The sequence below is a fragment of the Prionailurus bengalensis genome, chromosome E1 (assembly GCF_016509475.1).
Source record: "Prionailurus bengalensis isolate Pbe53 chromosome E1, Fcat_Pben_1.1_paternal_pri, whole genome shotgun sequence".
Lineage (NCBI taxonomy): Eukaryota > Metazoa > Chordata > Mammalia > Carnivora > Felidae > Prionailurus > Prionailurus bengalensis.
Window position 1 is genome coordinate 54,656,764 of NC_057347.1, and position 27,099 is coordinate 54,683,862.

The 27,099-nt window shown below is 55.6% G+C and overlaps 1 protein-coding gene across 4 annotated transcripts in view; it reads left to right on the forward strand.

Annotated features, from left to right (window-relative positions):
• TMEM104 (transmembrane protein 104) overlaps positions 1–27,099 on the forward strand; it is a 59,483-nt gene that overhangs the window by 17,707 nt on the left and 14,677 nt on the right. For all 4 annotated transcript variants that reach the window (XM_043585189.1, XM_043585190.1, XM_043585187.1 and 1 more), the window contains exon 9: positions 22,994–23,087. In XM_043585189.1, the coding sequence (XP_043441124.1) occupies positions 22,994–23,087 (94 nt within the window). The remainder of the gene's footprint in view (positions 1–22,993; positions 23,088–27,099) is intronic.

Sequence of the window (27,099 nt, forward strand, 5' to 3'; positions counted from 1 at the left end):
GGGGGCCGCTGGGAGGGCAGCCCAGCTGAGGCCTGTTAGCCTCTTAGCATTTAAACAGACCATCATTGATTAAATTAGCCAAAGTGTTAGTTAAATGTAAGGCTCTAGATCTCTAGATCCTAACTGGCTGAAGGAGGAGGTGGAGGAAAGGGTCCAAGAGGCTCAACACAGACACAGGAGCATATCCAGGGCAGAGGCACCAGACCTCAGGTGGGTCTTTCCACGAGAGGCTGTTAGACTTTATGCTGAATCTACCTGGCACATCCCCTCCCCAGCAACACAGATACAGAGTACTGGGAATATTGGCTGCTGCCATTTGTCTGGTAAATTATTTAGAAGCGTTATTATTGCCTTATTAAATTGTTCCTTCACTTATTCCTGTAAACCTTCCACATGACGGGAGCCTCCCTCCTTGAATCTCAATAGCTCCCTGACCGAACAGAAGGAGCCGTTCAGGAAAGCAGACAGGCATTAATTACCGCCTTCAAATTTCAGATATTGCACTTATAACTCATAGGGCTGATTGCCACCGGGCCTGCCAAAGCTACAGAGATCAGAAGGGGAGGGTGAGCAGAAGCAGAGCCCGTTCTCTCTCGGTTGTTGCCCCCACCCCCACCCCCCACCTCCCAGTCCACCGCCGGGGGCCTGGGTTTGCTCAGAAGGTATTCAGTTCACATGTACTCTTCTGCCTGTTGTCGAGAAATTCAGGGCAGACAGAACTCCGCATTGTCTCAGATGTCATTTTACAACTTTGCGTGTAGCTCTGAAGAACGCACGTCCCAACCCTCAACGCTGGTTGCTGTGCGTCCACCTGCGGGCCTCCCACCCTCAGTGTGCTGGAAGGGGTTTCCTTCCTTGGTCCTGAGCTCTGCTGCAGGTGACAGGGGCATTTCCCCCACCCCCCACCCCCACTCCCAGTCTGACCCACAGGGCTCATCCCTGTGTCTTTATTCCATCGTCATGTGACCTCTTTAGGAGGAGGGTTGTACTCCCCCCTCCCTGCCCCTCAGTCATTCACGTTCAGGAGATTGTTCATCCCTTCTAGAGACTCCCGTTAGGCCTCTTTCTACCAGCGGTTTCTGATTTTGGCAGCAGCCAGACAGACTTCACCAAAAGATGGGGCAAAGCATCAGGCAGCTTTAAAGCACCCCCACCCCATGCACAGTCACCTTGTCTCAGGTAGACGAGGCACCTACCAGGCCGGCATGTTTCGAAGGGCCTCATAAGAACCATCTCTTCGTTGCTATTCTGGGATGGTACATCCTGGGAAATAAGGATACAGGCTTTTATTTTGTGACGTAATTTTCAGAAAGTCCTTTGGAAATGATCTCGTCTGTGTCTTCCTAGGAATGCTACTGAAATGCACACACAGAATGAGAATATTTGGGATATTAACTATGCCCAGAGGCCAGCCTGTGTATGGCATCACGATAAGAAGGGAGCTTTCTCCACCGGCGGCCACCAGTCGCCTCCCAAAGCCCTTGACTTTAACAAATGGAAAATTCCTCCTCCCCTCCTGCACCCTGCGACCTCCGTCCACATCCTGTGATTGCCAGTGCAGCTGATATGAGTCAGTCTCTCTGTCTCCTTCTCTGAAGTAGTCACAGAACGGGGTGCTGGGAGGCAGGGGTCCCGTGAGTCACATGTGCTTTCCAGGGGCGTCCCCACAAGCCTCTGCAGCTGGAGCCAGCAGTGAGTGACCTGGGCCATTGCAAGGGCCTGTGAGAATTAACATCTGGACCTGCTGTCAGCTGCTTGGATTCTTAGAACCCCACCCCCCACCCACCTCCCCTGCCCCTTTGAAGGATCAGTAGGAAAGTGTTGGGTGCCCCAACTCTTTCAAACCAGTAACCTCGCCTCCAGGCTGAGGAGTATCTTGGGATTCTTTCTGCAGACTTTCTCCGGTTTCACTAGGAAACAAAGTCAGAATTGAGCATTTCATTCTGTCCTGTGCAGTGGGGAGCCAGGGACCAGTGGTGAAGTGGTAGGATTGTGTGTAAATCAGTTCCGTCCAGGAATCCAAGCGTCCTGAGTGTCAGGGAGGCAGGACGTATGCTGCTGTCCCCTGGAGTCCAGGCCACTGCCAAGTGCTCGTTTCACTTCCTCGTCCCTGCGGTGCTTCCAGCCTGTCACTCGCACCCCTCGCCCAGGGCCTGGCCCTGTCATTGCCACCGCCTCTAAAGCGTCAGGGAAGCCCTAGGGCCACGGTGGGACTCCCCGAGTGCTGAAAGCTCCTCACGTTTCGCAGGAGCAGCCGCTGCCTCTTACAGGTGGACAGATGCTGCTGGGTGACCGGCAGCCCAGCAGGCACCGGCCAGGCAGAGCTGGGAGGGCAGATGGCAGAGCGGAGCTCATCCTGGCTGGAAACTCGGCTACAAACTGATGGTGCCAAGTGGGGGCCCCTTGTGGGCTGCCTTGGGGACAGGACAAGGTCACCCTGGCTCGCCATCTTGCCTTGATACAAGAGCTGTGACATCCACCTCCAGGGCATGGGTGGCCCGGGAGAGAGATGGCAGCCTGCAAGTGCCTGACAGATGACCTGCCGCCCTCTGCCGGACACCCCCTTGAAGAAGTGGGGTATGCGTTGGGGGCTGAGGAGTTTAGGGAGTTCTATCTGCCAGACTCTTCCTAGAGGAGTAGGTTACCTAGAGGAGTAGGAGAGAGGGAGAGAGAATCCCAAGCAGGCTCTGCACTGTCAGCACAGAGCCCGATACAGAGCTCTGACTCACAACTAACTCACAAGCTGTGAGATCATGAGCTGAGCTGAAATCAAGAGTCAAACGCCCAATGGACTGAGCCACCCAGGTGCCTCAATAGTCCCCCCTCTTTTTTTTTTTTATTTTTGTTAATAGCATTTTTTAAATTGTTTTTTTAATTTAAATCCAAGTTGGTTAACTTATAGTGTAATAATGATTCCAGGAATAGAATTTAGTGATTTATCACTTACATATCATACCCAGTGCTCATCCCAACAAGTGTCCTCCTTAATGCCCATCACCCGTTTAGCCCATCCCCCCCACCCAACACCCGGCCAGCAACCCTCAGTTTGTCCTTTGTATTTAAGAGTCTCTTTTGGTTTGTCCCCCTCCCTGTTTTTATCTTATTTTTCCTTCTCTTCCCCTATGCTCATCCGTTCTGTTTCTTAAATTCCACATATGAGTGAGATCCTGTGATATTTGTCTTTCTCTGCCTGACTGATTTTGCTTAGTGTGATACATTCTAGTTCCATCCGCATTGTTGCAAACGGCAAGATCTCATTCTTTGTGATCACCAAGTAATATTCCATTATATATACACATATCACATCTTCTTTATCCATTCATCAGTAGGTGGACATTTGTGCTCTTTCCATATGTTGGCTGTTGTCCATAGCGCTGCTATAAACATGGGGGTGCATGTGTCCCTTCAAGTCAGCACACCTGTATCCTTTGGATAAATACCTAGCAGGGCAACCGCTGGGTCATAGGGTGGTTCTGTTTTTTAAAAATTTTTTTTTTCAACGTTTATTTATTTTTGGGACAGAGAGAGACAGAGCATGAACGGGGGAGGGGCAGAGAGAGAGGGAGACACAGAATCGGAAACAGGGTCCAGGCTCCGAGCCATCAGCCCAGAGCCTGTCGCGGGGCTCGAACTCACGGAGCGCGAGATCGTGACCTGGCTGAAGTCAGATGCTTAACCGACTGCGCCACCCAGGCGCCCCAGGGTGGTTCTGTTTTTAATTTTTTGAGGAACCTCCATACTCCCAACAGTCCCTCTTTTAAAACCCAGTGGTCTCTTCCTAAAACAGTACCACTCAAGGGGTAAATGTCCTCTTTGTGAGGAGGTGGCGAGGCGAGTGAGGTGCCTGCTGGCAGTGCCAGGCCTCAGCCGGCCCTTCTTCCCACGGCGTTGGTGTGTGTGTGTACTGTGTCACCACTTACTTTCTGATGTGGCCCTCCCAGCCGCACAGTGAGGCATCATCACACTTTACAGCAGAGAAAACTGACATGTGGGGACAGTGACTTCCCCTGGGCCGCAGGCCCGAGGCAGGGACAGGAGCCTGGCTCCTGGGGTTCCTGTCCCCATCCTCCAACCCTGGAAACAGGCTTGCTGGGCTTGCATGCAGCCCCCCACCATGAGGCCCGGGAGGAGGGGCAGGTCGCACCCGTCTGTCAGCCCTTGGAGCTTGACGTTTACAGAGGGTTGCGGGCGACGCTGTCCAGGCGGGTGTGTGTTCAGTGATCCGTGTGTGTGTGCGCCCTGCCTGTCTGCCTGATGGATTTGCCGCCTGTCTTACCGCCCCTTGCTCCTAGATAGTAGAGCGGACTTCTCACACTCAAGGAGCTCTAGAATTGGACGCGTCTTCCCAAGGACGATTCCTGTCCCTGCCACAGCCTCTTTCTGTGTTCTTTCAGCATCAGCCACTGTGCCCTGGAGCTGTGGCATCTGCTAATAAGTGGGTCACCTCTGCCATCACTTGAATATGTATTCTTACCAATTCTGGGGCAGGAGGTGGCCTAGAGGCCTTCAGGACCAGCGAGGAAGAAAGTGAGTGTGGGCTAGCAAGGTTTCACAGCAGCAGTGACTCAACAGGACATGGGGACTCTTGGGAACACTGCCGTACCCCTCCAGAGGCACCTCCATGCGCCCCAGAGCACAGTCCCAGTCGGATGCGATGCGGTATGGGTGCCGCCCCCGGATTTGCCACCACCGTCAGGAATGTGGGATGGAATTCAGCAGTCAGCTAGGAAGGGTGGCGCCCGAGGGCTGGCGGGGACTGACAGGGCAGATGAGCTGTCTTTAGGGCGGGGCTCACAGGCTGGCTGTGTCTGGAAGCGGAGAGCAGGTTGCTAAGCCCACAAATGGCCTGATGATGGTTTCCCTTCTCTGGGCCACACTGCCCTCCTGTCTGATGCACATGAGTTGGGGACTCGGTAACGGGCTGAGAGGAGATTCCTGGCTGCGTGGGGTTGCTCATGGGGTCTGGAATATCAGAGTGCCTCCTTGGTGGGATGGTGACCGTTTGGCGACCACCAGGGAGACCCATCCTTTTTTCCCTTTTCTTCCTCCCCTCAGTGTGCTCCTTTCCTCTTCACTCAGTCCGGAGGCTCAGAAAGGTCCATTTGCTTGGCCTCTCGCACTTTCTCCCCACTCACTCGTGGGAAGCTGCCAGTCTTACTGGGCACCCCCTGCAGGTGCAGTGAGCGGGGTAGCCCTGGTGACCCGGGCCTGACCGCGCTCCGGGAGCTCGGCTTGGTGCTGGTCTGCAGCGTCTTCTGCCAGCTGTGGAGTGTCTGCTTGAACCTCTGGGCGGACTCCTGCCCGAGGGCACGGTCTCCCCCACGTGCTGAGCCTCTGCTTTCAACCCGTGATGCTGGGGCTCAAGGAAGAATGAATGGATTTCTGCCCTATGCCCCAAGAATGTGTGTGCCCACAGTCCAGACAGGAGCTGGGGCTCTAATGTTGAGGGAATTCTGACTTCACACGAGCACTGGTGCTCACGTTGAAGTGACTGACTTTAAAGGATTAGCTTGTCTCTCTTTTTCAAGGAAATCAATAACACAGGGACAGGCCTGTCTTTTTCTTTCTCTCTCTCTCTCTTTTTTTCTAGGGAGCTGTGTCTATATCTCATCCCGGGAATGGCCTCTTGTTTTTTGGTGTTTTCCATCCCCCTAGTCTAGCCCTTTCTAAATGAGATTCAGATTGTGCTGTCACTCATCCCATTACTGGGTCTCTCAAACTCCTGCCAAGGGACTCCGTGAGCCCCCCAGCACCCCACCTGTCACCCACGGCCACTGCTGCCTGGGTGCAGCCTCCAGCCCATCCCCAGTGCCTGCCCAGCCGCTGCCCAGCATGGCTCCAGACCATGGTGATCGCTGCCCCCTGCCCCACCCCCAGCACATTTGGGTGTTTGGCCCAAGCTTCCTCCCCCAGCTCAGTGAGAGGATTGTTGTTTTTGTCTTTAATGCGCTCTCAGGGACGTGGGTTTTGTCGGCTGGCTTTAAGCCAACCATCCATCACCCCCACGTCCCGCCTCTGCCACAGCCAGCACGTGACACTCCGGGTGAGGGGATGACACCTAATGCCCAGCACTGCCTCCTCTGCGCTCCCTGTAAAAATACCAGGTGATGGGGGTTTGGATCACAAGATGGTGGGACTAGCTACTCCTGGACGGTCCCCACCATCCCTTGCCCAAGCCTCAGAGGCTGCTCGTTGCCATCGGTAGGGGTCCTGCGTTCTCTGTCCTCTTGGGTGAAGGGAACTTGCATCCTAGCTCCTGAGCCAGGTGAACTGCCCAGACCCCCCAGGTCACAGTGGCAGTTTGCGTGTCTCTCTGCCCCTGTTAGGGCGTCCCAGGTCTCTACCCCTGTATCTGTTGTCTGGGAAGTCACAAGTACGTGCTTACAAACACCACTTGCCCAGAGCAAGCTGCTTTGACTCCTGGGCACATGGGTAGATGTCAGACTGACTTGCCTGGATTCTTGTCCTTCAACCCTGCCCCATCCTCAGTTCAACCAGGGAGGTGCTTTGGGATGGGGGGGGGGGGGGGAGTCATCCTGTGTGCCATAACCTGGCCGCCCCACCCTCGCATACTCAGCTCCTAAGAAACCCCACTATCCAAAAGTCCAAAACAAACTGGGGGGGGGGGAATTATTTATTACAAAGTGCTCCCTTATTGTACAGAAGGACTCGCTGCAGGTTTCTCTTGAGTACTTGGTTTTCCTAGTGTGTGTAAAATGTCATTCTGTGAAAACTAAGTATTTAGAAATAGAACTTTTAGAAGCCTGTCTCTTGTAAAGGGAGTATCCACGTGGTAACGTGCAAAGGTGCAGCAATCCAAAGCCCGGTGCTTGTGGAAGCAGGCAGACGTGGGGTTGGGGTGGACGTGAGCAGTCCACCTACGAGAGAGCTGGGGCTGTGCGCACACACACACACACACACACACACACACACACACACAGGCTGGGAAGCTTCGCAGGGCTTATAAGTGTATACCCACAGCCTGCACTCCTGCACAGGCCAATTTGGTTGGGGAGCTTCCAAATAGGTCTCCATGGGGAGTGTTCATCCCCGCTGGGGACCTTCTGCACTGTGCTTTTTCAGGACCATTTTATCCACACTCCACGCTGATCCCAGGCAGCCTGAGCTTGGGCTTGAGCGCACCTTCTCTGTGAGTAGCATGAGCAAGAATGGACACCTGGTTCCTCGCTCCGCAGGCGTCCTGGGCCGACCCTGTCACTGACCCCTGCGTGTGTTTTAATCCGTTCCCCTCAAGCTGCTCCGGACTGACCCCAAACACTGCAACCCAGGCCGCCTCCGTGCTCCACATCCCCTCTGCTTCCCTTTCTGGACAAAGAACTAACAGTGACTTTGTAGTCTCTGAGGAAACGTCCTGGTTGATTTCATACCTCCCACTCCCCTCCTGCCCCCTTTCCATCCCATTTCCCCCAGAAGTACAGGGAAGAAACTGCCATCTAGAACCCAGCAGCCCGCCAGTGGTTTCAGAGGAAGATGGAATGTTCTTGAATATTTTGTGCTAACTAAACTGGAAACTGTACGTGCCAAACCGTTTCCACCTCCCGTCCTGTGTCTGTGTCTCTCCGATGCTTTTGTTGCACAGAGAACCCTGGTACTCGGGACAGCCCTGCTGAGGTTCGTGGGGCTGTGCCTGCTCCCTGAGTGACGCTCACTCTCTGTTACAGGGTGTCTGTTGTGAGCAGAATCTGGTGTCTTTCTAAATAGCGCCCCAGGGCCCCACCAGTAATTGTTTAATTAAATAAAGCACTCATTCTAAAGTAATAACCGCGCTCCTCTGTGTTGCCGGCATCCCAGCCAGCGGCGCTAGCCGCGCAAGCTGCCGAGAATAAAAGTATCTGTGGACACGTTCTCCAGACCGTAGGGCAGCCCAGCAGAGAAAAGCAGGAGCCAAGGAAGCCCAGAGGGTTTGCAGCCAGCAGAGAGATGCCTATGGCCCGGGCATGATGGGCATCAGGGGAGCTGAACAATTAGGGTGCATATTAATGATGACATCTGATTAATTAGCATGAGTCCTGGCTGTCTCATGGGTTGGCTGAGAGCAGACCCAGGTACATTTTAATAAGCCTTCAAGTGCAAAGGGAGGTGCCGACGAGCGTGTTGCTGAGCAGATGCTTCGTGGTGAGTGTGAATCTGGAAGGAAGGGTCACAGAGCGCAGCAGGGCACAGTAAGTTTGGCTACAGGAAGAACCTCATCTAGCTACCGATTGAGACGTTCTCTGAAAACCTTGACAAGAGGAGGCAAGACGCTGCCTGGCCAAGTGCTGGATGCCGACGGGGACTGAAAGGCCCCTGCCAGTCTGTGATGTGCACCCCCCACCACTGTAGGGAGGCTTTGCTCCACCCATGAGCCCCTAAGAACACTGTCCAGCTCTGTGCCTTCCCCCAGGTCAGGAGCATGAGCCTGAACTCTGTCTCAAAGTTTGGTTCCAGGAATCAACTTCAGGTACTTGTTAAAAATACACATTCCTGGGTCCTGCCCCAGGCCGAATGTAGCAGATCTAAGGCTACAGGGCCCAGGAATCTGCATTTTCAACCAGTTCTGCAGACAAGTCTGTGCATTCTCCCCTTTGAGAAATTCTACTGGCAGAGGACCTGTCACAATGGTAAATGGTCTTGCCAGCCCCCAGTGTCCCGGGGAGAGGCCTGCTCTGGTCGCCCAGGCTACAGCAGTGGAGGCAGTGGTCAGGGACTTCATGTGCCTTGCCTCTTCCAGGGAAAGATGATGGCCACACATCCACAGGTCTCCAGCCTGATGTCACAAGTGACATACTGGAGTTGATGACTCACACGCTTCCATGCAGACAGGGAACAGCATCACCCCTCTGATCAGACTGTTTTTAGACTCCGGGTGTCCCCGGGAGAAAAGGGCTCCAGCAGCATCCCTTTGCTAGTGGCTTCTTTGTTGATCCCGGGGCCAGCAGATTCCCCTGGGTGCCTATGGATGGTGCTCTCAGCTTCCTCTTAGAGCCCATAGCATGCCAACCCCATGGAGAGGCCTTTACTCTGACCATCGACTAGGGGGGAAGCTGGAGATGTTAGTGTGATTTCTTATACCCAATTGGACAGAGCTTGTTAGCCAGCTTGATGCCCTGTCTCCCCTCCTTCCCCACCTCCAAGGTTACTCAGTGTCGGCAAAGAATCCTGCTCCCTAATCTGTCTATTTCGAGGTCTGACGTCAGCAGAGAAGGGGTGGAGCCAGCTTGGCCTGTGCTCCTCTCTGCAGGGCTCCCATGTTCTGAGCACCTGACTTCCTTCCCTCCCTCCCCTCCAGCTCCAGCACGGAGCATTCCCACCGCCATCCGCTCTTCCCACACTGAGACAAGTGGGAAGAGTGGAACGGGGAAGGGAAGGCGCCAGGAGCACCCGCAGCCGTCACCTGGCGCCTCTCGTCGAGTGCCACACGAACGCCAGGCAGTTGAGGTGGCAGAGGGCAATGGCTCAGCCTCCTCATGTCCTCAGGACAGGGACACCCAAAGCAGTCGGGTTCTAGCTCGTTACTAGAGGCGCTAACAGCTCTGCGTTAGCTCAGCTCTAACGTCCACGAGGTGCATGTACCAGCCAGTGAAAGTCAGCTTAACTCCCAACAGAATCAGGTGGTTGGGGTGTGGGTACTTTTCTCCAAAAAGAGAGAGACTCCCATCTCTGTCACTCGCCACAGACTCCACCTGTTCCCCTCGAGTCCTCTTGCTCTTAGGACCAGTTGACCCTCAGCCTGGCCCTGACAGCTCTTTCCAGGCCCTGGGTCACGTGGCCAAGCCAGACACGTTTCTCCAGCTTTCTCACGTGTGAGGCAGAGCACAGCCCTGGGGGAAGTAGTGCCATAGACCCGTCATCTGCCCTTCCCTGACATCCAGCGTAAACATACCGAGACCCAGAGCAGGTCTTGAATCTCCGTGGAGAGATTTCAAGTGGCTAAAAAGTGAGAACCGGTAAACCAAGCCTGCAGTGAAGGGGAAGTTAACATCTTGGCATCTGCTCACTCACGCTGGCTCCCGAGAGGCTCACCAGAAGGGCCTAGGTGGCACTGTTACCCATTTAGCGCCGTGGCCCACTGGCCAGGATATCCCTGCTGTGCCTTCTGTCTTCTGCCCCCAGAACTTACAGTTCAAATGAGTACAGTCCCTTTTATGCCTTGTCCCATTAGGACAGAGAAGAGTCCTCCCCGGGGTGCTCAGGGGAGCCCGGAGCCGGGGCGCAGGAGGCAGTGCTCAGCCCCAGCCCCAGCCCCAGCCCCGCAGTGCTGGCCCAGCCACCTCTAGGCACGAGGATTGCCCCAAGGCCATGGAGCTTTGCTGTTGTTTTATTCTCCTAATGTTAGTTGTAGGTAGACGTGGCTGTCCTTTCCCAGCTTAAAGCCTGTTCAAAGTTCCTCTCCACAAGGCAACATTTACACTCCTTTACGTGTTGTGGTCTGCTCCATTCTCCTTCTGGAACCTTCTCTCTCACCTCTGCCCCACACTCACCGGCCATTGTCCTCCAGAGACGCCGGGTGCTTACATGACTCCATGCCCATCACGTGCCTTTCCCTTGCTTCAGAGTCTGACAAGCACTTATTCATTGGAAGCTGCACTCCAGTGTCTCCTTTGAAGTCATGTGGCCATTACTCTCCCCACCCCCCAAACCGCTGCCATGGCAATAATTGGACTTTTGTGTGTATTCAGGTACTGGGTGTCACTGTAAGCATCTCGAGGTCAGGGCTGTGCTCGATCCACACGTCTGGAGCCAGCATGGGCCTCACAGAGGGCAGTTGCTCTGTGAACATTTGAATGAGCGAGAGCACTCAGGTGCGTGGGGCCCCTGCTGGGTCCGTGGCCAGCACTGGCCCAGTTCCTCCATAAGCCTTTGGGGCTACTGATGCCCGTGGCTCATCACGGCTGGCAGCCACCACTCCCGCCAGAAATTCCACACCCAGTGGGCTTCTCCTTTCCCAAAGGCACGGGTCAGCTTCTGTGCCTCGCTGCCAGGACAAAGCGACCCCTCAGCGTGGCCTTAGAGGCACCCTGTCTTTGGGGACTGAAGGCAGAGGGGGACAATCAGGAGCTGTCCACATGCCAGGAGGTCTAGGGTGGCTCACCCATCACCACCCCCTCCTCTTTGGCGCCTGAAATGCAAGCAGTGAAGTGTTGGGACGGTGCCAGCTCCAGAGGCAGGTCTGTTTCTCTAGGCAGAGCCCCCAGCCTTCCTCCCGCACCCCCTCTGTCCCACCTGCCTCCTTGTCATCACTGTCCTTAAAGCCCTCCCAGTCCAAGGTCAGGCCTCTCCATCTTCTCACCTGGGCAGGTGGGTGCGGACCCATCTCTCTCGTGCTCGTGAGAAGCCACGCTGCCCTTAATAAGCCCGGATGGTGTATGATCATTAAGTGAGTGACTGTGTGGGTTTTCCACAATATTTATCTTTCCTCCCCCCAAACCACAAGGGTTGCAGTTCTGGCACCAAATCCTTGGAACTCTGCCCACCCCCAGGCACCATCTGGCTTCTGAGCTGAGGAAGAGACAGCACAGGCATGCAGGCCTGTCCTCCAGCGGGGCTGAGGCGAGCAGCGGCCATGCCAGGCTGACCCCACTGGACTGGACCAGCCCTCTCCCCGCCCCCCACCCAGGAGGCAGCTTTGCAGGGGCTGGGGGGGGGGGGTATGGAGAGACTTTCTCTAGGGCATAATCAGGGGAGGCAGTAAGTGTCCTAAAAAAGGGGACCGGCCTTGAGTACACACAGCCTGAGTTCTGATCTGATCGTTGCTGTGAGGTCTAGACAAGCTGTTTTGCCCCCCTTTTCCTCAGTCTTCTGGAGGGGAGCCAGTAACCAATTCACAGGGTGTCGGGGTCAGGAAGAGGTCTTCGATGGAAGCTGCTGTTGTGTGAGCACCCAGGATGTGTTCAGTGGTGGCAGTTCTCTCGGCTTCAAGGAAAAGCTTTCTCTGGGTGACGGGTCAGCCTCCCAGGACATATCCAAAGGCTCCAGTGTGAGAGCAGCCTTTCTGTGGTCACAGCCGTTCCCCCTGCCAACAGCGTCCCCTCCAAACCCGGTTCCCGGCCATCTCCCAACGAGGGGCTTGGGCCGAGGCAGGGGACACCTGACCAGGTATGTGGGGCTTGTCCCAATTCCAGAGGCCGGGGCAGGGGATCACGACGCAGTGGTGGAGACAGATGCCTGAGAGCCACGGCATGCCTTCTAGAAAGATGACCGTCCGGTGGCGGTCACAGCACGTGAGTCGTTTCCTGGGGGGTGCACAGCCAGGCCTCCCGGTACTGAGGGAGCCCTGCCATGGGTCGTGACCTTTCTCTCCCAGGTAGCTCTTTGAACCACACGTCTTTAGCACAGAGTTCAGCAGCCAGGCTCCTCAGTGAGACATCATGCTCCTTGACGACTGAAACTTGGAATGAGTTTCCTGATACTTGTTTTTTGCCATCTATGGGTTCAGGAGGAGATGCGTTTTTTTTTTCCCTCTCTTTCTTTCTTTTGCCTCCCAGAGGGAAAACCGTAAACGCAGGTTACAGACCTCAGGTCCCTAACTAAGAATTTCTGTTTCATCGAAGCAGGGCAGGGGCTGTTTAGGGCAGAGGGTTCAGAGAAGGACGTTATCTGGGTCCTTTTCTGCATCTGCCTTATTTCCAGTTGCTTTGAGAAAAAAGCTGAAGATTTGGAGCAGGGGACATGGAAATGCTTTCAACTGTCAGTCACAGGCGGCTTTTCACTTGGTGTGTTTGGGGACTAACCCGGAGCAGGAAGTGCCTTGTGAGCACCCTGGCTGTCTCCAGGCTGACGGTGCTGGGAACCCAGGGAACAGCGTCACCCAGGCTCCTCAGGTGTTGGCCAGGGGTGGTCCAGGGGTGTTGCAGCCTGTGTTGTGGCTGTCACTCTCCTGCTGGCCTCCAGCAAGCCATTCCCTGAGCTCTCAGTCTGGAGTTTCTCCTCTGTTCTCTTCCGTGCTGGCCCCAGCATGCCTCTGGGAGGGGGCATGCTGGGCTTGTGACAGCTGGAGCTGTCTGCGTGTGCAGCCTTGGGAGCAGCGCCCCCATCCATGGTTTCTCCTGGAAGTCATTCTCCCAACCCCCCACCCCCATATCGAGACAAATCCTGTTTCCCCAGTATTTCAGCAAAAGTTGTTCAGGTGTGACCTCACTGGCCAGCCTCCTGCTCTGCGGGGAAGGTGCCCCAGAGTCTCCCCGTCTTCTCAGTTGACCAGCAGAGGGACAAGGCTTTCCTCCTGATCCTGGTCTGATCGGCTGCGGTGTCGGTTTGGTTACTTGCCTCTGTCCTGTAGCTCAGGGGCCGCATGAGGACGCCCTGAAGAGTCTTTACCTTTGGGCCCGTTATTGCCTTTGCTTGGGGCCCGGCATCTTCCAGCAAGTACACACTTGACTTTTGCGGGTATTGCGTGTCTCCACACTCACTCATTCTGAGTGGGGCTGACTTGTTTGATGGGAGTGGACTTGGTTTTCTGCTGCAGGGTGTCATGAGGTGATAGCCGGAGAAGAGCGTGTGCTCTAGGAACACACACTGTTTTAGAGTCCTTGGGCGTCAGCTCTCCATTTTTATTTTCAGGCATTACCTGAGTCTGCAATCTCTCGATCCCTTCTAGGTGAGGGTTTGGGAGGGTGGGGTGGCGCAGGGATAGTAAGATGCAGCACGTTCTGGGGGGGGCGTTGGGCCGACGCGCATCTGTGCTGTGGGTGGCCAGGTGTGCTGAAAGAGGCATCCGGCCTCCAGCTGGCTCTATGACTCGTTCTCCACCGAGTAATGGTTGGGCGAAGGTTGGCCGCATCCCCATTGTGGTTGGGCTGGTGTCTGAAATGCAGCAGCCTGTCCCGGCAGAGCCCTCTCCCACAGCGAGGCTCCACAGGTGCTGCTCTGGGCCAGCCCCTCGCGGAGCTGGGCCTTCGGAAAGTGGCCGCTCGGAGTTTCACGTGAAAACACCGATCCTTCTGTGGAACCCAGACGCCCTCCTCTAGATGGTGCGTCTCATCGCAGGGTTTTGGCAAGTGAGCTGTGATAATGGTTCCTTGGGCTTGACCACCGGGGCCTCTGCCTGTTGTCAGGCGCTCTCCGTCCTCTGCGTGATGGCTGATCCTTTCTGTCTGGTTCGGAAGAACTTGAACTCCCCCACAGAGGATTTGGACCATTACTAAACTCGGGCACAGGAGTAGTAGTGACCTGACGTTCTTTGGCTGGAGGTCCTCACTTGGGCTCTGTTTGCAGTCCCCCACCCGGGGTGTCTGGTGGACTGATAAGCGTGGGTGCAATAACACGGTTGGGTGCCGATACTCTTGGGGTCAGATGGCCAGTGCTGATGTTTGTTGAACACCTGTGCACACGTGATGTGCTTTGAGAAGTTCATTAATGCTCCAGGGTCTCAAGGTTAGCCAGGGCAGTGTCAGGATGCGAACACCTGCCCTGCGCACGTGGCCCTGAAACCTGTGGTCCCCCCGGCGGTCCCTCGCTGACTCCAGGCTCCCCTCCTTTTTGCGGATAAATCTCCAGACATTGTCATTCAAGTTGAGAAAATAAAAACTCCCAAACCAAAATGTTCACAGCCACTTGAGAAATAAAAATAGAATCCTTGAACATTTCTTCACGCACTTCAAGGACGCCTGGAAAGTTCACTTCCCGTTTAGGGATGGGTTCATGCTGTGTTCTCATTAACCCCAATTAACTCTTAACCCCTAGCACCCTGGAACGAAGACGGCCCTGTAAGCTGGGCGTTCATTTCTTTTATCATTAGAGATCGCCTCCGGGATCAGTCCAGAGCTCCGCTGTGCCCCCACATGGCCCTGCCTTTGCCTGAGCCAGCAGTCCTGAGCCCTGCTCATGCCAACACCACGCCCCTGGTCAGCCCTGCGTGTTGAGGGCAGACCAGGCAGTATGTCACCATTCCCCTTCAAGACTTGTTACTTGTCATTCCTGCTACACTAATAGAGAAATCAAGCCCCCACCCACCTACCCCAAATGCTAGACCAAAAAAGGCTCCAGATGGATCAGCTAGTCTTTTATGTTGAAACTCTGGGAGCTTGGGGTCCCTGGGTGGCTCAGTCGGTTGAGCCTCTGACTCTTGGTTTTGGCTCAGGTCATGATCTCACAGTTCATGGGTTTGAGCCCCGCATCAGGCTCCACACTGACAGTGCAGAGCCTGCTTGGGATTCTCTCTCCCCCCACCTCGCTCTCTGCCCCTCCCCCATTCATCTTCCCTCCGTCCCTCTCTATCCCTCCCCCTCTCTAAATAAATGAATGAAACAAACTCCGGGAGCTGATAGGTGAAGTGCAGAGGAAGCTGCTGATACCTGAATCCTCGTGGAAGCTCTATCTCACTGCCCTGTGGGAGCTACAAGCAGATGAGCCCCAAAGACCTCATTTTTTTTATACTAAATATAATTTATTGTCAGACTGGTTGCCATACAACCCCCAGTGCTCATCCCAACAAGTGCCCTCTTCAATACCCATCACACACTTTCCCCTCTCCCCCACCCCCCGTTAACCCTCAGTTCTCAGTATTTTTTTTTATTCTTTTTTTTTTTTAATTTTTTTTTCAACGTTTATTTATTTTTGGGACAGAGAGAGACAGAGCATGAACGGGGGAGGGGCAGAGGGAGAGGGAGACACAGAATCAGAAACAGGCTCCAGGCTCTGAGCCATCAGCCCAGAGCCTGACGCGGGGCTCGAACTCACAGACCGCGAGATCGTGACCTGGCTGAAGTCAGACGCTTAACCGACTGCACCACCCAGGCGCCCCTGTTCTCAGTATTTAAGTCTCTTATGGTTTGCCTCCCTCCCTCTCTGTAACTTTTTTCCCCCTTCTCCTCCCCCATGGTTCTCTGTTAAGTTTCTTTCTCAGGATCCACATATGATTGAAAACATATGGTAACTGTCTTTCTCTGCCTGACTTATGTCACTCAGCGTAATACCCTCCAGTTCCATCCACGTTGCTGCAAGTGGCCAGATTTCATTCTTTCTCACTGCCAAATAGCATTCCATTGTATATATAAACCACGTCTTCTTTATCCGTTCGTCAGTTGATGGACATTCAGGCTCTTTCCATAATTTGGCTATTGTTGGCCCTCACTTTTAAAGGAACTAAATAACCCTGCAGGCACTCGGGGAACTGGCCCATCTAGCAGGTCTCCCGGCCGCCACCTCGTCCGTATTTGTAGGAGCCTCAGCCAGGTTGCCCCACCTCCCTCAGCTCCATGGTTCCTCTCGACCCCAGGAGCCAGAGAACACCGCAGAAGCATCACCTTCATGCTTCGCTGGAACTGCTGGCTTCCTTGACCATTTGGCCTTCGTCCCCTCGGGATGCTGCCCCTTTGCTTATGTCTAGGTCGGGAGACAGAGCCCTCCCCGGCCGGATCGACAGTCAGCTGTCTGCTTCTCTGCTAGGTTTCCTCCCCACCCCTTGTCACAGGAGGTAATTGGTGCATCCATCTTTGTCCCGTGGACTTGCTCAGAGGTTCTTAGGACATTTGTTCTGTATGGTGGCCGTCGCTTCAGCACCTTGTTCTCTCCTGTCTTCCCTTTCCCCCCTGAACAGCACGCCCTCTCCCCCGACCCCCCGCCCCTGCTCTTGTTTGGAGGGGAGTGAAGTGGACTAGGGGTGCTGTTGAAGTTCACCCAAGTTTAAGTTCCGATCAGAAGCTGCGGTCCGCCGCGCCTCTTCCCAGCAGGAGAAGAAGTGACAGCAAACAGGATGTGGGGCTTTAATTTTGTTTTGTAAGACAAGGACTGGTGAGTAGCCATCTGTGACAGGCACCTCTGAGTCTGCAGTCTCCCAGAGGTGGGCAGGGAATGAGTCGTTTCCTCGACGACCTTTAGGTTTCTGGCATAGGTTTCTTCTCGGATGTCACCCCTTCTGAGGGGCCAGGCAGATTCACAGAGTGGTCACAGCCCCCCAGGATCCGAGCCCCTTCATTGCTGGGGTCCAGGGAGGTGTGGCTGACGGAGGGCAGCCGAGAGCCCCAGGCTCTTCTCAGAGGGGCCTTTTCTCCTTGTTAGGGCTGAATATCCTTCTCTTTTGAAACCAGTGGGTACTCTCAGAGCAAACACTGTTTTAATTTGCTCTTCCTAAATCAGAGTATGTTGATTTCACAGCTCTTTGGGGAAGAGAATTTTTTTTTTTTCCCTGACACCGTAAACCGCTCTCAGGCAGAGGGGGTTACTTGCCCGCCCGTGCACCGTGCACTCTGCTCAGATGCTGCCAGTGGCAGGAGGGACCGGTGGAGGGTACGAGGCAAGTCAGCAAGGCTGGGGTTGCCTCTTCTTCCACTCCAAGGTAACACCTGTCCACCAGCCGCCGCCTCCTCCAAATTCACCATATTCTGCAGGTGCTCATTGGGCATCTCACGTGTGCCAAGCCTTCCTAGGTATTGGGGCGAACAGGGACACAGTCCTTGCCATCATGGTGCTGGTACTCTGCTGGGGGTGGGGGCGATGTGTGCACAAAATCAACCCATGAGAAAGGAGCAACTCAGAACCTACCAGAATTCGGTAATGTGGTACTGACTGTGCATTTGGTAATCCAGGCAAGGGCCCCAGGGAGGAGGAACTTGTGGAGGAGACTGGCCCCCCAGCAGAGCTTCGAAGGTGATGGGAGTGAGGGAGGTGGAAAGGGGAGTTCTGTGCCAGCAGGTGGAATCATGAGGGTAAAGGCATGAGGCTGAGTAGTGTGATGTGGGGATAGGAGGTGCTGCAAAGACAGCCCAACAGGATGCGGCGTACAGGGATCGCAGCGGTTGGGGGGACAGGGTCAGGAGACTTCCGCTCCTCACCCCCCCAACCCCCACCACTTTTGTACTGTCTGCACACCTCCCTGGTCCCTCAGCCCCCTCATCGCTAAAATGAGGCATCGTCACCTGCCTGGTGACCTCACAGATGGCCGGGAACAGGACACGAGACCGCACGTGTGAGCACTTTGTTTTTTGCTGTTGTTTTTTTAATGTTTATTTTTGAGAGAGAGAGAGAGAGAGAACGCAAGCAGGGGAGGGGGCAGAGAGAAAGAGAGAGGAACAGAGGATCAGAAGCAGGCTCTGCGCTGACAGAAGAGAGCCCAACTTGGAGCTCGAACTCACGAACCGCGAGATCATGACCTGAGCCGAAGTCTGAAGCTTAACCGACTGAGCCACCCAGGCGCCCCCACGTGCGAGCACACTTTGCAAAGCGCCACGAACCTGCGGCATCAGGGAGTGACGTCTCACGGGGCAGCGCGGACATGAGGCAGCGATTGACCGGACAGAACACGGCAACCAGATGCAGGAACGGGCTTTTGAGTGGAACCAGCAGCAGCTTCCAACATCCACGTGGTTTCCCTGACCAGCTAACCCTGCAGGGGATTTGGGCCCGGGGAGATGGCAATCAGGCTGCCGTGCTTTTGTGCTCCTGCACCGACGCACCCACTCCTGCCTCCCCGTCCCATACACTTGGCAAAGGACATGACCTGCAGCCAGTCCTGGGCTCGTTCTGTGGGCAAAACAAGGTGGAGTTGTGTCAGGGGAGCCTTTCTTCTGTGAGTGGGTTGTGGAGTTAGAAGAACTCAAGACGGCGGAGGCAGGTGGTGAGTGTGGCTCAGCCTCGGCCGCTCCGACTCGAGGGTTTCTGAGGCAAAGACCCGCTGTCTTGAGTGGCAGGTGTTTTCTCCCATTCCGTGGCTGAGGCCTGGCTGCTCAGATAGCTCTGAACCACTCTCAGCAGGAAGGTGGCGGCCTGAGGTAGCAGGTAGCCTTCAGTTCCCAGACGCCAGCCAGCTCGTGCGGGCATGAGCATCTGGGCTTCGGGGTCTCAGCAGAGCCACCGTCCTGTGCTGGGAATCCCTAAGTGCAGCCCACACCAGCCTTTCCCACGTCCCTCAGACTGGTTTTAAGGAGGGGATTCCCTTCCCGCCTCTGGCAGGCCGAGGGCTGGGTCTCTATTCCCTGGTCCTTGGGTCTCATTTCTGGAGGAAATGTGCCGCCTCCTGCCAGCCCGGTCCTCTGGGGTGTGCACAGTCGGGTCAGCCCTCCCATGGGGGGCACCGTGCCCAGCACTGTGGGAATGTGGATGTGCAGGAGCGGCAGCTGCTACCCTGGTGGAGCCAGAGAGGACCCCTGGGGGAGGAGGCATGGCTGATTCCAGGGAGGGGAAGCGGAAGACAACAGCTGGGAGCAGGAGTGGACTTTGGACTGGGACCAGGAGTAGAACTTTGGCCAGCAGAAGTGGAGCTTGCCGAGCAAAGGCCCGACGGCTGGAGGCTCTGGGCACATCAGAGACTCGCAGTGCAGCCTGGGACTGCTGGCTAGTAGGTTCTGGGGGCAGTGTCTTCAGAGACAAGGTTGAAAAAGATGGCTGGAGCCAGATCATGGGCCACTGGACTTTGTCATCTCCAAAATGACAAGCCCTTGAGAATTGCACAAGAAAGATGCAGGTGTGGCTGGGGCTGAGTGTGGGAGATGACACTGGCACCAGCTGGCTCTGGGCCCAGGAGGGAGAGGACAGGGTCAGAAGGATGGGGCAGATTCCCCGAGGGATCGTCCTGAACTCTCCCCAGACCTTTGCCTACCTGATTCCTCTTACTTTAGGTATCATTTTGTCTGTGACGTTCACCTGGGTGCCCCCACCACAGCCCCACCCACACAAGGTCAGGGGCCCATGCTGTATGCTCCGCTTCCCCTCCAGGATGGTGACAAATACATTTCTGTGGTTTTAAGCCACCAAATTACAGTAGTCACGAGGCACTAGCACAGAGTAAGGAAGGAGTGAGGGGTTGTTGGAAGTTTGGAGCTGGCACAACTGGATGTGCTTAGCCTATATGGGGGACACAGAAGGGAGGCAGCCGTGTTACCTTTGGAGTGCCACCAGGACACTGGAAGAGCCACGCCCAAACATTGCTGGGGTTTCATTAGCAGCGTGAACTGCCTTGCGTCCATCAAGACTGGCAAGGTTGCCGTGGGGCCTTAGGTGCACATTTAAACTCACCGACCCAAGAAGAGACCCGAGCGGCCCCCATTGCACCCTCTCAGGTCTGTCTCAGACCTTTTTTCCCAGTGGCCAGTTTGAAGATTTAGTTAGAAACCAGAGAATGGTTCTTTATTTTTTCTTTTTACAAAACGCATCTGTCTGCAGCAGTTGGTGTCTCTGCCTCCTGTGATGAGTCGGGCTCGGAGAGTCCTTGAACAGAGTCTGAGTTTGAACTGATCAATGGCATTTGGGGGTTGGACACTTGCTCAGGAGCCAGCTAATTCATAATGTCATGTGGGCTAGACGAGAAGACCCAAGAGGATAGGCTGTCTTTTGGCTTTTTATCTCTTCTTTTTGAAAAAGGAAAGGGAAAACAGAAGGTGCCACGCTTGGCCGTTCAGCATTCAGAGATGAACTCTGTCCCCGCTAGACCATGGGAACACGGGGGCTGTTTCTCCTCCCACGCCCCCTTTCTTCCCAGGACCGGGCAGCCTCACGGCGGTGTCCTTTCCGGCTCTGGATGCCGGCCCCTGCGGGCGCCGAGTCTGGCTCTAACTAATTTGCAGAGGACACCTGTTCCTTAATTAGCCCAGCCTGTGCCGTGTGTCTCGTCTGAGCCCCCCCCTAACGACGCGTGAGCTCGCCGCCACTCGAGGGCTGCTGTGTGGCGGTCCGTGCGCTTTTGCCCTGTGCTTCCCGAGCGATGCCGTCAGTCTGTGCTCCTGAGCGCTGGAAGAAACCACATCCCAGCCGCCGTCCCCGCCGTGGGTGTCACAGCTGTTGACCGGGTCTTCCAGAAGAAACCCTCGCTGCCAGTCCCCACTGCGGTCCCTAGGACCGGATGTGGGAGTGCCAGGCAGGTGGGGACCCTCATTCCGCGCCCGTCTAGACTCCTGTTCCCCATCACACAGATGGCACCTCGCACACACTTCTACTCGACCTTTTTGGGATGTGGCTGTCTGCTTGATGTGTTTAACTAGAGGGAAGCTCTCAGGTGGGCTGGGATCCCACCCTGCAGGGTGTTGTTAAACCTTGTCCTCATGCAGAAAGTGGATGGTGGTAGACAGCTGCCAGGGAGGGGGCTCTAGCATCTGGGGAGGGACCTGTGCAGGCTGCAGTAGCAAGATTCCCTGCCCGTCATCGTCGTGGGGGCTGGTTCTCCTGCACTGCCCCGCCCCCCGGCTTTACGTAGCAGAGCCCTCTAAAAGCCATTCCTTAGGCTTCAAAGATGAGATCTGGCCTCCCACGTAGCGCCCCCCCCCCCACGCCGGCACCCTGAGAAAACATCCAGCGTGTCCAGTGGGCATCACAGGTCAGAGGTGGAGTGCCCACGCCTGCCTGGATGTGCCAGGAGTCCAGTTTGGGGCAGGTCATGGTTATTTGGAGAGATTTGTGGCAAGTGGCTTTGTCGATAATTCCTCAAGACCCTCCCTCTCCCAGCCTTCAAAAAAGAAATTCTGTTGAAGTTTCCCTAAAGTGGTTATTTTCCAAAACGCCGGGCTGATGCTGCTGCAAAAGCCGGCTTGCTCTGCGGGGCTGGTGATTCTGCCTCACTGAGTCCTGGCCTGCAGGGGACACCGCCCCCCACCCCACCCCGCCGTGTTCCCCCCTCTCTGCTCCTCCCCCCCAGCACCCCTAGCCTAATGGCAATGCTTCGCCTCCTCCTGACAGAAGCAGAGCTGGCTGCAGGCCCCCAGCAGAAAGCCCTTTCCAGAAGTCTCCCAGCCCTGGAGCCCTCCTGGAGGCCTTGTTCCCCAGCTAATTAGAGCCTTCTCCTTAAGCACTACTTTAGTCTTTGGTGTCATTCATTCTCACAGTGATAATGGACTTGGATAAGAGGTCACAGCTTGTCCCACATCCTGCTCTCCTTGGGGTTGGGGGTGGGGGAGGGACGGGCACAGCCCCCCTTCCGCCAGCGCCCGCCTGCCTGTCACCCTGTCACGGGGGAGCCAGGGAGCGGGGGACTGGCCGCCAGGCTGAGCAGCTGTGATATCTTCACCCAGATCACAGGGCCAGAGCCTGACTCCCCAAAGCGGGCCCTGCTCCCCACATTCGGGCCTCTGCCGCCTGCCGCACCTCTGGCGAGTGTCATTAGCATTAACGTGATAAAATGGCGCAGTGTAAATGTTAATAAGGTCTGATGCCTCTGCTGCTTCCGAAGTGGCAGATTGGAAATGGTCCCATCATCATAACTCCAACCAGCAGCTTTTAATTCTCTGCTCCCCGAGCATCCAATTTGGCAGGAAATCCTAACCTTCCCTCAGCCCCCAGCCCAGCTCTGCTGTGCCAGGTTTTACCCCCATTTTCTTTTGCACAGAGGGTTCAGATTTCCCCCAGACTGGTTTTCTAAGACAGAGCTTGATTTCTTTTTTTTCTTAATTTCTTTTCCCTGTTCTCCAAAGGGAAAGAGAACTGAGCCCCACACTCATCTCCCCGTTTTCCTGGCTGTGGCCCGTTCTCTTCTTGGTCCAGGACGTTCCTCTGAGAGATTTGCCCTGGAAGCCACTGGCTCTGGCTCTCCAGGTTTTCCCTTCTCTTCAAGTTATAAACATTGCTGATTAACGACATCCTGATGACTTCTTTCCTCTGAAGCCTTCAGAACGGTATTGTCTCCACAGCGCTGTGTTGTCAGGGCCCCTGTGTCCCGTCCTCCCCGGTCCTTTCTTTCCAGTAGACTCTGGGGGCCTGAGGCACACCTGGGCTTCCTTTCAGATCTTCATCTCCCTGTCGTCTCACACCGAATTGGTTTTCGTGCCCAGCTGTGTGCCTGGTCCAGGAACCCCTCAGCGTTTGTTGAAGAGAAGTAGCCGACAATGTCCCTGGGTTGTCGCCTAGGGCTAGCCCAGAAGGTAGTCTCTGGACGGGAGGCATGAGGAACAGCTGACGGCAGGGCTCTGGATTTCTGTTGCACCCAGGGGAATGCACCACTTGATGCTGTTTGCCACCAGGGAGCCTCGTGGGTCCAGGTGCCCACCGCGGGCAGAGGCTGCATGGGCGGCGTGTCCTTCCCACACGTGCACCCAGCCCCTTCACCCCCTCATGCTAGTTTTTGTCATTACAGGCTGTCTTCACTCTCCTCCTTGGTCCCTTCACCTTCTTTGACGTCCAGAAGACCAAGTACCTGCAGATCCTGACCTCCCTGATGAGATGGGTTGGTGAGTGAGAAACGTCTCGAGTCTGTCCTTTCTCCCCTTGCCCTTCCCTTACCCGTTCCGAGCGTGTGTGAGCCCTCGCGGCATAGCTGGAATGTGGCAGGGGTTCCTTGGGCTCTTAAAGGCCAAGAGGATGCAGGGACTCTGCCCACCTTTTCAGTAGTGTGGAAATACAGTACCGACTTCAGGATCACATAGTGGGGACAGAGCCAGAGCTAAGCCCAGCCTTTTTCACACACCCACGTGTGCCGCCCCCCCCCCCCCCCCACCAAAACCCACAGGCTGGGCCAAGGCTCCTACACTCCCGGGTCTGTCTCTGCTCCCTCAGGCCACAAGAGCGGCACTGCTCTGCCTTCTCATGGGTGCACCGTGTGGCAGTCAAAAACCCAGTGGGCTGTGGCAGCCGCCTCCACATTCCTGGCCAGCAGGGCCTGAAAAGACACCTTATCCATGATGCCTTTTGACTGATGCCCTGCTGAACAAGAGCACCACTGTCCCCAGGGGTAGTTTAGGGGTCTCTACCCGCTAAAGCAGGTTTGTGGTTGGGAGCTCATTCATTCCGCCGCACCATTCTGGAAGGTCCACGCTGCTGAGCCCTTTAGACCCAGGACCAGAGGGTGTGGGGTCCCTGCAGCCCCTGTTGGCGGGCACATGCTCCAGGATCATTTGTATTCCTGTTTTGGGCTAAAAGCATAGAACACTGTTGCTGTTGTGATGGAGAGGCCTGGCAGAGTGAGTCTGCCCACCTCCAGCACCTCACCTGCCCAGGCACAGAAGTCCCCGAGGACCCCGGGGTCGTGTCCCCTCCCTCCCGACTCTCTTCTCTACTTCCTCTGCCACTGCCTCTGCTCCCTCACCCAGCATCAGGACTCAGGGTGCACCTTGTTTCTCATGCCATGCCAGCACTCGATTAGATCGTGACGAGCACGGAGCAGCTTCTGATAACAGTGATTTCTGGCAATTCTGGCGCATCCGATCTTCTGGTTCCGCCTACTCTACTCGGGATTACAGGATCCCAACGTGAGGAGCCACCGCGTCATAGGGGTCTTGGTATCTCCATGGGAAGGGACCATGGCAGGCATCCAGCACAGGCCCCTGCTCCCCCAAGGGCAGGCTCCACGAGCGTGCACACAGAGTGACCTCTTGCCCAGGAGCTCGTGGTGAGGAAGGCCCCTGCTCCACTCTGAAGGGATGGTGGTCAGCACTGGGAAGTCCTGCCTTGAGCCCAGTGCAGCAGCCTGTAACTTCTTTCCACCTCGGTCTTTCCTTGCAAGGAATTGAGAGCAGGACCGATCACTGCTGTGTGAACTTTGAGGCCTCTGTAACATGATAAACCTGTCTTTCATCACCCAGCCAAGTGCAGGGAGCAGGAGGGCACTTGTCCAATCCCTGGATGGGGCGGGCTTCCTTACCTACCCCGCTCAGCCGGTCCAGTCCTATACGCACCTGTGCAGTGCTGTTTGCAAATGTTATTCACACATCTCAAAGCCCTGGGTTAAAGTAACAAGACCACCTGGGGGAAAATGAGAACTCATTACTTAGAACATGAGGATCGCGCTGGCCCCAAGGGTATGGTGCTAGAATTGAACCCTTTTGTGTGCCAGGAGGGCTTCCCAAAGTTGGGATCAGCCGGGATCACAGCCACTGCTCTCCACCCTTCTTCTTACAAGTCTGCTTCTAGGAAGTAGGTGAAAGCCCCAGTGACCTGCAGAAGGAAAAGTTCTCTCAGTAAAGCAGTACTCAGAGGAAAGAATTCCTCCTCTCTTCCTGGCCCTCCTCTGCTCCCTACAGGCAGGTCCCAAGGTCCTGAAAGTCTTGCCCCTCCCCCACTTAGGATTGGCTGTCCTTGACCCGCTGCATCAACAGCCACGGGGGAGGGTAGAGGCAGGGCAGAGAGACGTGGAAGGACTCCTCGCTTTAGCCACCATGATGGATCCCCGTGTCAGCCCACAAGAGAGCTACCCAGATAGTGACAGTTCATAGCTTCCGAAACACCCCTGAGCCTGTTGAGCGTGACCAAGTCCTTCCTGCGTCTGGTGAGCAATACATTCATTAAAAGGAAGGAGATGGTCAAGAGCGGGAGGAGGAGGCTGACAGGAAATAAAGAGTGATTGTCCGTGTGCAGGATATGAGACATCCCCCAGACCTGAGACCTGGCCCGCGCTTGGCTCCCACCTGCAGAGAAAGCACTGAGTTTCTGTTGCCAGCAGGGCCCCCGGGACCTCAAAAGCCTCTCAGAGCAGCCCTTCCCCCTTCCATGCTGCTGTTCGAGCCCTCTCCTCCCCAGAACCAGGTTCACAGAGTGCAATCAGTGGCTCAGATTGCTTTAGAACACTGCTCTGTTCCCCTCCCCACCCACCCCACCCACCATGGCTGGCTGTCCTGCCCCCTCGTGACACCGTTTTGCAGAGCAAGGTGGTGGTCGCCCTGGGCCGGGGGTGGGGGGTGGGTGGGTGGGGAGGAGTGCTTGTCAGCAGAGAGGGCCTGTGAGAGAGACCGGCATGTGAAGGTCCTCCACACTCACGTGTTTGCATGGTGACATTGTTGTCAATGCAAGTCGTTTGTCTCTTCTCTCCCTTCGATCCAAGAGATAATCAGATGGCACTGGCCTCTCTGCAGACCCGTGCTCGAGCGCTCCGGGTGACTGAGCAGACAGTCCTTTTACTTCCTGAGAGCGTCAGACCCCTGCACTTAGAAAGCAAACCTCTGTGTGACACAGAACCCTCTGAAGTGAAAGAATTGCCCAGTTAGGTCAACTCTAAATTGTAGCCAAGCCTAGGTTTTGATTCCCAGCTGGGGGTGTGGGAGCCACCAGGGCCCTTTCCTCCGTGGATCCGGTGGGAGGTGTTTCCTTCATCATGGCCCCGGGCACCCACACAGCATCAGGAGCCGAGGCAGGGGACAGAATCCCAGGGAGCTGCCCAGGACCAGCGGACAGGCAGCCTCTACTGCGGGGAGGGCGGGTTCTGCCCACTAAGCATTTGCAAGGGGGCCAGGCTCACCCCAGGTGATTTTTCTAGCACTCTAACAGCACCAAACCCCCGTTTGTCCCCGCAAGTCTGCGTCAAGTTTCAATTTGCAATGAACTCCTTTACATCTTGCTTCTGAGAAGCAGCTGTGTGGCCGTGTCCCCCCGTGACCCTCCCTCCTTTCCCACACTCCCGCACACCCTGCCCCTTCCCTCTCCCCAGATTAGGGCCCAGACGGTCCAAGAGAGCCGAGCGGGAGCGCAGGGTGGCAATAAGCCGACTTGGGTTCTAGGAAGACAAAAGGGAAGAATGAGCACCAAAGGGACCGGAAAATCATAAATAAATGTGCTGAGCCGGAAACTTTCTTGAGCTTAATTAGGAATTTGTTCTGCCATCTGTTGAAATGAGGCTGGGGAAGACTGCAGGAGCCCCGCCCCGAGCAGGGCCCCCAGAGCTCAGGACCGGCTGAGAAGCCTTTAGGCTGGTTCCTCGAGGCCTTCCTCCACACTGTCCTCCAGTTCATCAGCCCCAGATGCCTCTCGTGCCGCCAGAAAAGGGCTTAAAGGGTTGGATGGCCTTTGCAAGTAGCCACTTGTCCCGGAAAATGTCACAGCATATATGACAAGTGCCAGCGTTGATTCATCTCTTTTCCTCCCCAAATAAATTCTGGGGAGACCAGGCTGGTCAGTTTGGGAGATCTGGGTCACAGGTGCCTCTGAAGGTCTCCAGTTGCCATCCGGCAAGTGAAACTGTTCAGGCCTCCATGGACTGCCTGACCCCCCTTTGCTGTCCGGTCACCTGCCCCAGGGCTGCGGCTTCAGATCAGTGGCAGGCTCCGGAGCCCAGGGCTTCAGCTCTGGCCCCTCCTCCCATTGTTCCCTTCAACTTCGTCCTGGGGTGCACCAACAGCCCAGGCCTGCCTCAGCCAGCCTCCTTGTCTGGCCATGGCCAAGGCAGGGCTCGGCCCTGAAGATAAGATGGGATCTGGGATCGTGTGGAAAGGGCTGTTAGCACAGTGCCTGGCCCTGGGTCAGCATTCATGTATT